The sequence below is a fragment of the Papio anubis genome, chromosome 17, assembly GCF_008728515.1.
Source record: "Papio anubis isolate 15944 chromosome 17, Panubis1.0, whole genome shotgun sequence".
Classification (NCBI taxonomy): Eukaryota; Metazoa; Chordata; class Mammalia; order Primates; family Cercopithecidae; genus Papio; species Papio anubis.
Window position 1 is genome coordinate 54185230 of NC_044992.1, and position 14815 is coordinate 54200044.

General features: G+C 33.5%; 1 protein-coding gene across 11 annotated transcripts in view; it reads left to right on the forward strand.

Moving 5' to 3' along the window:
* LOC103878903 (EF-hand calcium-binding domain-containing protein 3) overlaps nucleotides 1-14815 on the forward strand; it is a 514301-nt gene that overhangs the window by 115110 nt on the left and 384376 nt on the right. For 9 of the 11 annotated variants that reach the window (XM_031657656.1, XM_031657654.1, XM_021929308.2 and 6 more), the window contains 4 exons: nucleotides 4692-4763; nucleotides 9039-9176; nucleotides 9462-9530; nucleotides 13068-13208. In XM_031657656.1, coding sequence (XP_031513516.1) covers nucleotides 4692-4763; nucleotides 9039-9176; nucleotides 9462-9530; nucleotides 13068-13208 — 420 coding nt within the window. Of the gene's footprint in view, nucleotides 1-4691; nucleotides 5920-9038; nucleotides 9177-9461; nucleotides 9531-13067; nucleotides 13209-14815 lie in introns of those variants that run through there. The other 2 variants (XM_031657658.1, XR_004179475.1) reach the window with 2 other exon arrangements.

Consider the following 14815-nt stretch of genomic DNA (forward strand, 5'->3'; position numbering starts at 1 on the left):
GGGAGTCCTTAGGGTTTTTGAGGTAAATAATCATATCATCTGCAAATAGTGACAGTTTGACTTCCTCTTTACCAGTTTGGATGCCTTTCTTTCTCTTGTCTTATTACTCTGGCTAGGACTTCCAGTACTATGTTGAAGAGGAGTGGTGAGAGTGGGCATCCTTGTCTTGTTCCAGTTCTCAGAGGGAATGCTTTCAACTTTTTGCCATTCAGTATTATGTTGGCTGTGGGTTTGTCATAGACGGCTTTATTACAATAAGGTATGTCCCTCATATGCCTATTTTGCTGAGGGTTTTAATCATAAAGAGATGCTAGATTTGTCAAATGCTTTTTCTGCATGGTCATGTTATTTTTGTTTTTAATTCTGTTTATGTGGTGTATCACATTTATTGACTTGTGTATGTTAAACTATCCCTGCATCGGTGATATGAAACCCACTTAATCATGGTGGATTATCTTTTTGATATGTTGTTGGATTCTGTTAGCTAGTATTTTGTTAAGGATTTTAGCATCTATGTTGATCGAGGATATCAGTTTGTAGTTTTCTTTTTCAGTTATGTCCTGTCTTGGTTTTGGTATTAGAGTGATACTGGCTTCATAGAATGAATTAGGGAGGGTTCCTTCTTTCTCTGTCTTGTGGAATAGTGTCAAAAGGATTGGTATCAATTCTTCTTTGAATGTCTACTGCTGTGAATCCCTCTGGTCCTGGACTTTTTTTTGTTGGTAATTTTTAATTACCATTTCAATCTTGCTGCTCGTTATTGTTCTGTTCAGGATACCTAATTATTCCTGATTTAAGCTAGGAGATTTGTATTTTTCCAGGAATTTATCCATGTCTTCTAGGTTTTCTGATTTATGTGCACAAGGGTGTTCATAGTAGCCTTGAATGATCTTTTGTATTTCAGTGGTGTCAGTTGTAATATCTCCTGTTTTGTTTCTTAGTGGTGTTATTTGGATTTTCTCTCTTTTTGTTTTGGTTAATCTCACCAGTGGTTTATCAATTTTATTTCTCTTTTTAAAGAATCAGCTTTTTGTTTCATTTATCTTTTATATTTTTTTTGTTTCCATTTCATTTAGCTCTGGTCTGATCTTGGTTATTTCCTTTCTTCTGCTGGGTTTGGGTTTGGTTTGTTCTTGCTTCTCTAGTTCCTTGAGGTGTGACCTTAGAGTGTCAGTTTGTGCTCTTTCAGTCTTTTTGATGTAGGCATTTAAGGCTATGAACTTTCCTCTTAGCACTGCCTTTGCTGTATCCCAGTGGTTTTGATAAGTTGTGTCATTATGGTCATTCAGTTCAAAGAATTTTAAAATTTCCATCTTGATTTCATTTTTGACCCAAGGTTCATTCAGGAGCAGGTTATTTAAATTTTCATGTATTTGCATGGTTTTCAAGGTCCCTTTTGGAGTTGATTTCCAGTTTTATTCCATTGTGGTGAGAGAGAGTGCTTGATTTAATTTCAATTTTCTTAAATTTATTGAAGCTCGCTTTATGGCCTATCATATTGTCTATCTTGGAGAAAGTTCCATGCGCTGTGAATAGAACATGTCTTCTGCAGTTGTTGGATGAAATGTTCTGCATACATCTGTTAAATCCATTTGTTCCAAGGTATAGTTTAAGTCCATTGTTTCTTTGTTGACTTTTTGTCTTGATGAACTGTCTAGTGTTGTCAGTGGAGTATTGAAGTCCCCCACTGTTATTGTGTTGCTCTCTACCTTATTTCTTAGGTCTATTAGTAATTGTTTTGTAAACTACATATATGTGTAGAATTGTGATATTTTCCTGTTGGACAAGGCCTTTACCATTATGTAATGTCCTTCTTTGTCTCTTTTAACTGCTGTTGCTTTAAAGTTTGCTTTGTCTGATATAAGAATAGCTACCTCTGCTCACTTTTGGTGTCCATTTGCATGAAATGCCTTTTTCCACCCCTTTACTTTAAGTTTATTTGAGTCCTTATGTGCTAGGTGAGTCTTCTGAAGGCAGCAGATGGTTCATTGGTGAGTTCTTACCCATTCTGCGGTTCTGTATCTTTTAAGTGGAGCATTTAGGCCTTTGACATTCAATGTTAGTATTGAAATGTGAGGAACGGTTGCATTCATCATGTTCTTTGTTGTCTGTGTACTTTGGTTTTTTTGTGTTTTTTTTTTGCTTTTCTCATATTTTTGTTTCATAGGTCCTGTGTAATTTGTGCTCAAAGACATTCTGTTTTGATGTGTTTCCAGGATTTGTTTCAAGATTTAGAGCTCCTTTTAGCAGTTTTTGTAGTGGTAATGGCAAATTCTCTTAGCATTCATTTGTCTGAAAAAGACTGTATCTTTCCTTCATATATGATGCTTGGTTTTACTGGATATAAAATTCTTGGCTGATAATTGTTTTGTTTGAGGAGGCTGAAGATAGAGCCCTAATCCCTTCTACCTTGTAGGGTTTCTGCTGAGAAATCTGCTGTTAATTTGATAGGTTTTCATTTACAGGTTACCTGGTGCTTCTGTCTCACAGCTCTTGAGAGTCTTTCCTTCGTCTTAACTTTGGATAACCTGATGACAATGTGCCTAGGTGAAGATTGTTTTGCTATGAATTTCCCAGTTGTTCTTTGTGCTTCTTGTATTTGGATATCTAGGCCTCTAGCAAGGCCAGGGAAGTTTTCCTCGATTATTCCCCCAAGTATGTTTTCCAGGCTTTTAGAATTCTCTTCTTCCTCAGGTACACTGATTATTCTTAGATTTGGTTGTTTAACATAATCACAGACTTCTTGGAGGCTTTCTTCATAATTTTTTTTTTGTCTTTGTTGGATTGAGTTAATTAGAAGACCTTATCTTCGAACTCTGAATTTCTTTCTTCTACTTTTTCAGTTCTATTACTGAGACTTTCCAGAACATTTTGCATTTCTAAAAGGGTGTCCAAAATTTCCTGAATTTTTGATGTTTTTTTTCTTTAAGCTATTTCGTTGACTATTTCTCCCTTCACTTCTTGTATCATATTTTGGATTTCCTTGCATTGGGCTTTGCCTTTCTCTGGTCCCTCCCTGATTAGCTTAATAACTAACTTCCTGAACTCTTTTTCAGGTAAATCAGGGATTTCTTCTTGGTTTGGATCCATTACTGGTGAACTAGTGCGATTTTTCTACCAAGCTTTATGAAATACTATTCACTTTCAGAATCTGTCCTGTACCCAGGTTCTAACACTAATTTTCTGCTTCCCTCATATACCATCTCAAGACTGCTATCTTTGGCCTCCTGTATTTCCAAGCTTCTTTTTTTAATCTCCCTAGAGGTTAAGGCTTTCATCCATCAGCTCTCTGACTTGTTCTCAGTATTTCCCTACTCAGTAAGGGGACTCTCTTCTTAGAGGTGAACTCTCATTGATATTATCCATGTTCTGTATTACAAAGACATTTCTTTATTCTTTCTTCTATGAAATTGTCACTTGAGTTTCCTCTTTTTTTTTTTTTTTTTTTTTTTTTTTTAGATAGATTCTTGCTCTGTCACCCAGGCTGGAGTGCAGTGGCACATTCTCGGCTCACTGCAACCTCCACCTTGAAGGTGCAAGCAATTCTTCTGCCTCAGCCTCCCGAGTAGCTGGGATTACAGGTTCCTGCCACCACACCTGGCTAATTTTTGTATTTTCAGTAGAGATGAGGTTTCATCATGTTGGCCTGGCTGGTTTGGAACTCCTGACCTTAAGTGATCTGCCCACCTCAGCCTCCCAAAGTGCTGGGATTACAGGCATGAGCCACCATGTCTGGCCTGAGTTTCCTCTTTGGCTTAGGCTCTGAAGCTGACTGCGCTGGTCCTGGATTTTTATTTCCTGACTTATATGCAAATACAAATGTTTAATATTCTGCCTCTTAGTTACACTGTAGGCATGGACTATAGGTTATTTTACTTGCCTTACTTGTTAATTTGCATGGATTTTTGGAGACTATGTGGATAGATTAAATTTAGGTGTCTATTGTCATACTAAAGCAGTGTTTCTAACCTTTATTTCCTCGCTCCCCTAAGAAGCCTTTATAGACATTTTAGTTCTTAATTATCCCCCACCCCCCATGAAAATTTAACACCACAGATATGTCATATATCTGTTTAAGTACTATGGCCACAAACTATTGTAATATCTGATATATTTTTCTCCTAAGAACCAGTTTTACCCCCTTGAGAGCAGTATCACTGTCAATGAGAATGTATGTTCTGAAAGTATCTTGAATTTTATTTTCACTGTTGTACTGCCAAATCCTGCAAGTAGTATTTTACTTATACTTTAACACATGTATGAGTAATATTGGTCTATAATTTCCCTCCCTCACCTCCTCAGTATTATATTTATTCTGTAGTTTTGTAGGCAAGTAGGAGCTACTGAAGGGTTTTATGCATAGGAATAATCAATTTTTTTTAAAGAGGAATACTTCCCTTTACATACTATGGAAAATAAATAGAAGATGAGACTGGTGGCATAGGTTTTTAAAGATGCTGTTGTAATAACATAGGTATTAGTTAATGCAGCAGGAAATTCAAGAAGTATTTGGAAATAGAATGAGCAGAAATTGATAATCATATGCATGCAATAGGTAAGGGAGAAGAAATAGCCCAGCCTTACTCTCAAGCTTTTAACTTTTGTTATAATTTGACTATTAGCTTCAGCTATATTATTTAATTCTGAAACAGTAATTCTTTCATTTAATTAAATTATGCTTTGCCTTACAGAAAGTGGCAAGGTTACCATTCAAGAATTTATGACTAAATTCTCCGATATATTGACAATTCCTAAACCTGCAGGTAAGTTTTATTTAATATGTAATTATTGCCCAGATCTAGAAAGGCAAGCAGTGGTTTACATGTTAAAAACAATACAGGATTCAATAGTTAAAGCACAGGTAAGTAAGAAGCAATACAATATGAATATGAAACAACACAAGAGTAGATTACATAACTTCTGTTTGAATTCTAAGGCAAATATTGCTAAACTTAACCCAAACTCAAAATTTTAGGTAGTCTTACTTGGTAGTGCTAGAAAATTACTAGATTATATATTATTCTTTGAGGTTATTCAGTATGCGTATTTGACTTCTGAAATTACTAGAAAATAATTTTTAAAACTTTTGACAAATCCAGTAGAATTTTTATCACTATCTGTTATGTTCTTACATATCTTCAACAACTCTCTTGATCTCATTTTTTAAACATCCATGCTTTTTGAGGTGTAATGTACATATAGCAAAATTCACCCTTTTTAGGCATACAGTTCTTTGGATTCTTAAAAATAATATAATGTAACCCTTACTATATATAACATATAGACTATTTTACCCCCTAGAAGTCTCTTATGCCCTTTTGGTAATCCATTTCTTCCTCTACCCTGAGCCCCTGGCAACTACTGATTAATTCTTTGTCCCTATAGTTTTGCCTTTTGTGGAATATCATGTAAATGATTAAATATGAAGTGGTTTGAGTTGGGCAGTCATTGCATACATATACCTTGAATGTATATGTATGTATACATTCATATGAGAGTATAAACAAAGTATATACTCTCATTTGTACTCTCATTTATACTACCAACTCTTCCTAGAAAAAATGGATTCTGATTGGTTCTGGTTGCACTATTAGAAATTTCAAATACAGCTTTATTTGAGTACCCCCAAAGCTGAAGTACTGATCCCTTTGGCTGTTTGTTTCCCACTAAGTTTGTGTGTGTGTGTGTGTGTGTAACCAACATTTTGTTGAACCAACAATGTACCATTAGTAAAGCTGCTATGCAAAATTATCCCTTAGGTCTGTTCTAAACTTACAGTTTAACTGATTTTATTGTCCTCACCTAAGGTTATTCAATGCATATATGGGAAGAAAATACTAGGACATTAAATCAAGATGGTTACTTTTGCTATTTTGCTGAAGATTCATCATAAATATAAATCAAGAAGTTAATCTACATGTTAGAAGTGTTTTTAAAAAATTTTTAAATTGACATATAATTGTACATATTTATGGGGTACAATGTGCTATTTCATTTATACATTGTATAATAATCAAATCAGTGTAATTAGCAACCCATTGTGAACCCCAAATATCAGAAACAGGATTCAATTAATTTAGAAAGTTTATTTTTGCTAAGGTTAAGGGCATGCCCATGACACAGACTCAAGAGGTCCTGACATATGTGCCCAAGGTGGTTGGGGCACAGCTTGGTTTTATACATTTTAGGGAGACATGAAATATCAATCAATACATGTAAGATGTACATTGGTTTGGTCCAGAAGGGCAGGGGGAAGACAACTTGAAGTGCGGAATTTCCTTATGGGCAAATTGTGAGGGAGTTATGTAGCTGCTGCTGCTTCTTTTTTTTAATCTCTGTTGCTATCTCCTTTAGGAATAGAATGGGAGGCAGGTTTGCCTGACACAGTTCCCAGCTTGACTTTTCCCTTTGGCTTAGTGATTTTGGGATACCGAGATTTATTTTCCTTTCACACCATCAGCTCAAATGTTTATCATTTCTTTGTAGTGAGAACATTGAATACATTATTAACTATAGTTAACTATAGTTAATATTGTGAATACATTATTAACTATAGTTTAATTTTTAAGTGGACAAATACAAATTGTATGTACTGTGTATTGCATTATTCAAAATATGTACATAAATTGTGGAATGGCTAAATTGAACTAATTAACATGTTTTACCTCACATACCTATTTTTGTGATGAGAACACTTAAAATCTTTTAGCAATTTTCAAAAATATTTTACGTTATTATTAACTGTAGTCACCATGTTATATGACAGAGCTCTTAACCTTATTGATTTTCTAATATTTTGTTAAAGATTTTTGAGTATATGTTTATGAGTGATATTGGTCTATAGTTTTTTTTTAGTGTCTTTTCCAGATTTTTTTGTTAGTGTTATACTGGCTTCATAAAATGAGTTAGGAAGTCTTCCCTCCCTCTTTTATTTCTGGTAGAGTTTGGGTATTAGTCTGCTCTAATGCTGCTAATAAAGAAATACCTGAGACTGGGTAACTTATAAAAGAAAGAGGTTTAACTGAGTCACAGTTCCACGTGGCTGGGGAGGCCTCACAATCATGGTGGAAGGCGAATGAGGAGCAAAGTTGCCTCTTACATGGCAGCAGGCAAGAGAGCTTGTGCAGGGGAGCCATCAGATCTCATGAGACTTATTCACTTATGGGGACACTGCCCCCATGATTTGATTATCTCCACCGGGCCCCGCCCTTGAGACGTGAGGATTATTACAATTCAAAGTGAGATTTGGGTGGGGACACAGCCAAACCATATCAGTTTATGATTATGATTATGATTATTGTTTTCATTAAATGTTTGGTAGAATTCACCATCTATTCCTGAAAATTTAAAATATTGAACTCTATTTATTCAATGGATATAAAGCTGTTTAGAGCCTCCCTGTTCTAAATCTTTCTGTAGTTGTCAATATATCTTTCTGTAAGTATCATAAAGAAGAAATGTACTTTCTATAAGTGGAACTGTGTCTTGTCAAAATTTGTTTATTTTATGTAATTTGTCAGGTTTATTGTCATAAAGTTGTTCATAATATCCCCTTATTATCCTTTTAATGTCTATAGTGTGATGTCTTATTTTTCATTCCTGATGTTTGTAATTTCTGTTTTCTCTTTTTTGTTTGTAACCAGTATTGCTAGGGGGTTATTAAATTTATTAATAATTTTACACAAATGGTGATTTTGTTAATTTTTGTTAATTTTTCTCTTTTGTTTTTCTTTTTCATTGGTTTATATTTTTATTTTTACTATCATATGGTCTTTGCTTACTTTGGGCTTCGTTTACCCTTCTTTGCTAGCTTGCTAAGATAGACGCTTAGATAACTGATTTTTATTCTTTTCTAACATTTAAAACTGCAAATTTTCCCCTAATATGTCTTTCATTGCATCTCACAAATGTTGTTATGTTGTGCTTTGTCATTTACTAAAATATTTTCTAATTTACCTAATAATTTTTTCTTTGAAGTATAGGTTATTTAGAAATGTAGTATTTAATTTCCAAATATTGGGACATTTTCTAGATATCTTAATTATTATTGATTTCTACTTTATTTATTTGTTTTAGGGAAAGGGTCTTGCTTGTTGCTCAGGCTGGAGTGCAGGTGGCATGATCATGGCTTACTGCAGCCTCCAACTCTTGGGCTCAAGCAACCTCTTGCCTCAGCCTTGCAAGTAACTGGGACTACAGGCATACACCACTACGCTTGGCTAATTTTAAACATTTTTTCTCTAGAGATGGGGTCTCATTTTGTGTTCCAGGCTGGTCTTGAGCTCCTGGGCTCAAGCATTTCTCCTGCCTTGGCTTCCCCAAGTGTTGGGATTATAGGTGTGAGCCACTGTGCCAAGACTGATTTCCAATTTAATACATTTGGCCAGAGAATACATTTTGCATGATTTAAATTCTTAAATTAATTAAGATTTATTTATAGCCCTGGTTATGGTCTATCTAAGTGAATGTTCCGTGTGTACCTGAAAGAATGTGCATTCTGCACTTGTTAGGTCGCATTCTGTAAATATCAGTTAGGTTACAATGTTTGCTAAATTGATCTGGTCTTCTAATTCTTGCTGTTTTTTTTATTCTACTTGCTCAATTAGTTACTGATAGCAAGGTGTTAAAATCCCCAGTTCTAACTGTAGAATCATTCATTCCTCCCTTTAATTTTGTCAGTTTTTGCTTTATTTACTTTGAAGGCTTTGTTCAGTGTATACAAATGTGGTATTGTTACAAAATTTGTGTATATGACCTTATGAAATATATTTTGTCTATTGCTCTTTTTTATCTTATTTTTATTGCTGTCTTCCTTTCCCCAAATTTTTTCACTTACATTTGTATTTTTTTGGTATCTATTTCTTGTCAGTTAACTTATTTTGGCAACAGAGAAGGATATAAATAAATGCAAATAAATAATATTGTCATTTTTCTTAAGTGTAATTTCATATGTTGGGAAATTTTAACCACCTATCTTTAAAATATAAAGGAGAAACATGAAACTTTCTTTCTAACTGAAAGTGATTATCTCTCCCCAGAAGATAAATTTTACAACAACAACATTCACAAAAATGATGTTACAACCATTTCTGGTCTCCAGAAAAATTTAAATGCCATGGGAATCTATCTGACAGATGATAAAATACAGAAAACTTTGGATAATACTAATCCTAATGGTGAGTAATTATTTCACCTTAAATTAACAAAGTTGGAGTATGTCAGAAGAAACTTTAAATGCCCAAGGAAATTATCTGTCTTTTAATTGATAAGTTTGTATTGAAGGAACTTATTTTCAAAGGTATATGTCTGGCCACTTTTATTTTGAATCTGATGTGCATATTGGATACAACACAAGATAATTCATTCCTCCACTTTATTTTCATGTTTTATAGCTCTGGTTTTATAACATCAAATCCATTTTAACAACAGTATCTAAATTGTTACTTCTTTTCTTTTTAAAGATGAAGTGGTGCATTTTAAGGATTTTATCAGAGAATTGGCCAACACTGATGAATTTATTGAATGCCAAAGTAAGTATGAAATTTGACGGAATGTGAACAGAAACTTCATGCCTCTAGATTGGTATGTGTAGTTGTGTGTGTATACGTGTGTGTGTGTGTGTGTGTGTGTTTAACTTTTTTTTTTTTTGAGACCGAGTTTCACCCAGGCTGGAGTGCAGTGGCATGACCTTGGCTCACTGCAACCTCCACCTCCCGGGTTCAAGCGGTTTTCCTGCCTCAGCCTCCCGAGTAGCCAGGATTACAGGTGTGTACCTGGCTAGTTTTTTATGTTTTTTAGTAGAGATGGGATTTCACCACATTGGTCAGGCTGGTCTCAAACTCCTGGCCTCAAGTGATCTGCCTGCCTCTGCCTCCCAAAGTGCTGGGATTACAGGCATTAGCCACCATGCTTGGCCATGTATTTAACTTTTAATAAAACTCTGCTAAGGCCCTTTTGTATTTTGTCATTTAAACAGTATAGAAATATATATATTTAAAACCCTAGGTTTTCAATTTGTGGATACATATTTTTCATAATATCATTAATTACTTAAAAAATTATCTGTGTTTCTTTCTCACTTTTCATGGATTCTGTTAAGTTGCATTTTTTTCTTTATCAGTTTTGTCCGAGGTTTATCTATCTTATGAAAGTAATCTGGTTTTGGTTTCTTTAATCACCTCTGGTGTCATTTTCTTTTATCTTTCTTCTTTATTTCTTCTTATATATTTGGGCTTACTCCTTTGCTCTTTGTCAAAAACTTTAGCTAAGGGCTTAACTCAGCTTTTTAAAGTCTATTTTGAAATTTCAGCACAATGAGACATTAAAACAACCTTGGAACACAAACATTGAAATTGTGAATTGAAATATTAAGACTGGCGTTTTGAATGGGTCTTAAGTGTATTATCTCTAAATTAGTCTTTAATTTGAATGCAGTTTCAATCAATATTCTGGGAAAATTTTGGTGGGAACCAAATTTTAGATACATTGTAGATGTATTTACTTTGAGAAAATAATTCTGATATTTATTTGAAAGACAGACTCTTTGAAAAGCAATAATGATGGGGAAGTTGCCTTACCACACCAGATAGAAGAACATATTATAATGCTTTTGTAGCAGTGTTACTAATAGACCAATGCATCACAATATAGTATCTGCAGAGACTCATGTATGTGAGAACTTGGCATAGGATAGAGATATCATCAATTGATGGGGGAATAGATGTGTTATTTAATACCTTATTTGGGAAATTGCCACACTTTGTGGAGGAAAATAAAATTGAATTCATACTTTATGCCATACACAAAAATAATCTTCAAATAAATTAAACAGATGTTAACGTGAATCTGAAAGTAAAACTACAAAACTGGTGGAGGAAATTATTGGAGAAAATATTGTGCCTTGTGGTTGCAAAGGATTTCTTAAATGGGACTTCTAAAATCACAATCATAGGGTAGAAAAATATTTGATTATATTAAAATTAAAGATTTCTGTTTAATGAAGGACTCTAAAGAAATGACCTGATATGTAACCGACTGGAAGAAGAAAATTGTAACTTTTAGAGCTAACAAAAGATTAATATTTAAAATATATATAAAGATATTCTACAAATAAGCAATAGATAAATAAAAACCCATTGGAAAAATGAGTTAAGGATATAAGAAGGCAGTATACAAAAGGAGAAACACAAATGGCTCGTATGTATGTGAAGAGAGCATTAGGAATACTCCTGAATAGCTGGTGGGTAGGTAAAACAGTATTGCCACTCAGAATAGCAGTCTAGCAGTACTTAGCGAAATTAAAAACATGCGTTCCCATCACCCAGTGATTCAGTTCATAAGTAATTAGCCCAGAGAAAGTTTCTTGTTAGTGACATGTATAAGGATGCTCATTGCAACATTATTTGAGAGAGGGAAAGATGAATATAACTTAGTTGTCCATTACTAAGGGAATGGTTCAATAAAATGTGGTCTCTACGTACAGTAAATCAGAAACAATAAACTGGTTGTACCATAGATATATTTCAGTAATATATGGTTCAGTGAAGAAAGGGAAGAAATAGAATAAACTTATAGTTCAAAATGCTTTATGTAAACTGATTTATATGAGTGCACATTAGACAACATTGTATTTTTTCAGCTAAACACATAAATCTAAGTAATTAGATGAGATAGATTGAATAGAAATATATTAAATACACTGCAGTTGCTACTTATGAAGGAATAAAATTGGAGATAGTAGTTAAAGGAGAAAAATAGTAAAACAAGCAGAGGCCCTTTGAAGATGAGTGATGACAAAACACCATGAATCCAGAGTATGATCAACTCAATTATGTATACTAGAACTCTTTACTAATATGAAAAAATTAAATTGACAAGTTAGATAAGATTAAACAATGTATATATTTATACACAGAGATAAAGATAGAAAGAATTTGAGATTTAAATGACAATAAGCCTGATTTAAGAAACATATAGCAGTTCATATTCCAAAAACATTGAATACACATTTTCTAATGCCTATTTTGTATTCACACAAATATATGATATATTTAAGTTACAAAGAAAAATGTCAATGAATTCTGAAAATCAGAAGTTATTCAGATCACGTATTCTGACCACCATGTAGTAATATATTAAAATCATTTATGAAGGAATGTGGAAAACATTTTGATCTGAAGATTAAAAGCAGTTTTTTAAAAAGCAAAAAAAGCAGATGCTCCACTAAATATTTGGTTAAAGAATAAAGTCTGAAATTAAACATTATTTAGAAATGGATGAGAATGAAAGCACTATATGTCAAAACATGTAAAGTATGACCAAAACAGTCTTACAGGAAATCTTACAGCTTTAAATGCTTTTATTAGAAAATTAGAAATACTGAAAATTATCTCAGTTGTTCAACTCACGAAGCTAAACAGCAACGTAAACTACAACAGCAAAACAGTCCCTGCAAAAAGCAGTAGTTAGAAACTAATCAATTTGAAAGCAGGAGTAACTGAAATAGAACATATGCACAAAAACAAATTATTCATTTAACCAAAAACTGGGTCTTGAAAAAGACTAATAAAGTAAAGAACTCTTTAGGAATTATGATGAAGGAAAATAAATATAGATGGCATAAATAAGAAGATAGTGAAAAGTGTGGATACAGAGATTTAAAAGTATTTGAATAACACTTAAAATTAAGTTAATAAAACATCAGTTTATGGACATCTCATCAACAGCACTGTCATTCTTTCCAAACATGTAGATAAGAAGAGCAAGGGCTACTTTTTAAATTAAAAAATAATTTATGGCACCATCTTAATTGTGATCATTTTTCTGTTTTGTTGTTGTTTAGTTTTTTGAGTTGAACACTTTAAAAATATTTGTTTATTGTTTTCTCATATAAATATTTAACCTATAAATTTTGTAGAGCTTTCCATTTAGAAGATATTTCAGAGGCAAAAATGATTGGATATCCTACAAAGCGAATATACTTCACACAAATCAGGTTGCTATGTGCTTATATGGATAGAGTAAGTACTGTGACACTTTCTCATTAATATGTATATATACACACATAGAAATAGAAGATGCATGGAATATTATTAATAGTGTCTGCGATGGGAAAGTTGACATTGAAGACCTTTTATCCACTTTGAAGAGCCTGGAGAAACCTTTAGATGAAGAACAATTTAAGGTCTTATCAAACAGTGCAACAGATGGTGAGTACTTCCTTTACTTCTCAGCTCTCCTGTTTAGAGTACACATGTTCACACAGGCTAAATTTTTAAAAAGTGGTAGTAATACTGTATACTTAAAAAGGTTATATGGAACTAGTATATACATATATTGCTCATTGTGAATTGTCACAACCCTTTTGGAAAGTGTATGGAAGTTCTTTATTTGGTTAAGACAGACATAATTTTGTTATTCATGTTTTAAAACCAGATGTTCATATATTGGAGTATAAAGGCCAAATAATACCTACGGTAGAGCCCTACTCTTCCTTTTCCCCAACCCGGTATTCTAGAGAGAAGATGCTTCTTATATACAGAGTTCCACAGACTTTTGGGTTCTCTGGTTAGGTTAAGAACATAACCTTAGACACCCTACTATTTATTGTTGGATTAGCATAAATTTTAGACTAGATGGAGTGTAAAGACAGCAGTAGATTCAGCAAATGATTTCTGGGATGTCTAGAAGGCATCCATTGCATGGTTCTAACCATTTCCTTGCTTTCTTTTCTATAGTTTACTATGTTCATATCCCTAAAAGATATATAGTGGAGTTTTGCTTTTTGTACTTTATATAAATGGAATAATACAGTATATATTTTTTATACTTTGCTTTTAGCTCAGTATTGTGAAATTTATCCAGACAGGTGCATTGTAGCTGTGGTTCATTCCCTTTTTTTTTTATTACGATGACTAGCTAATTTTTGTATTTTTACTAGAGACGGGGTTTCACTATGTTGGCCAGGCTGGTCTCGAACTCCTGACCTCAAGTGGTCTGCCCACATCGGCCTACCAAATTGATGGGATTACAGCAGTGAGCCACTGCGCCCAGTTAACTTTTAGATTTGAAGAGACAAAGAGAATAACTAAATGCAATGTGAACTTTTGACAGAAACAGCTGTAATAAATGTTTGGGGGACAATTAACAAAAATATTTTTAAATATGAACTGGATGTAACATGACACTAAGGGATTGTTGTTAATTCTCTTAGGTGTGAGCGTGCTGTGTATTTATCAACAATGTCGCATAAGAGAATATCCTTATTCTTAGAAGATTCATTGCATGCTGCAGTGTTTAGGGATAATAAGTTACGATGTCCACCATTTACAGTCCAAATACGTTGAGGCAAGGAAAACATATTTATGTACACACTCACACATACATATAGAAAGACAGTATGAGAGAGAAAAAGTAAACTATGGCGAAATGTTAACTCTTATTTCATGTAAGTGGTGATGGTTCGTTGTGCTATTCTTTCAAAGTTTCTGCATGTTTGGCACATTTTATTGTAAAATGTTGGGGAAAAAACATAGTGCTGAGTAGTATGAAATACCTTAAATGTGAGGGAAAGTAATAAGGAGATAGATGAATATAAGGCACTCATTTGGCCTTCCCATTATTCACTACTAATTTCATTGTGAATCCTGCAACCTCTCTAATACATAGATTCCATTTGATTTTTGAAAAACAGATTTATCGTTATTTAACCAGATAATCAACCATATTGTTGAGAAATGTATCCCATACTCTCTTAGAGTTTATAAACTTAGTGGGGAAGATGTAATTACATGCCAAAAAAGTCAAGGAAAAGATG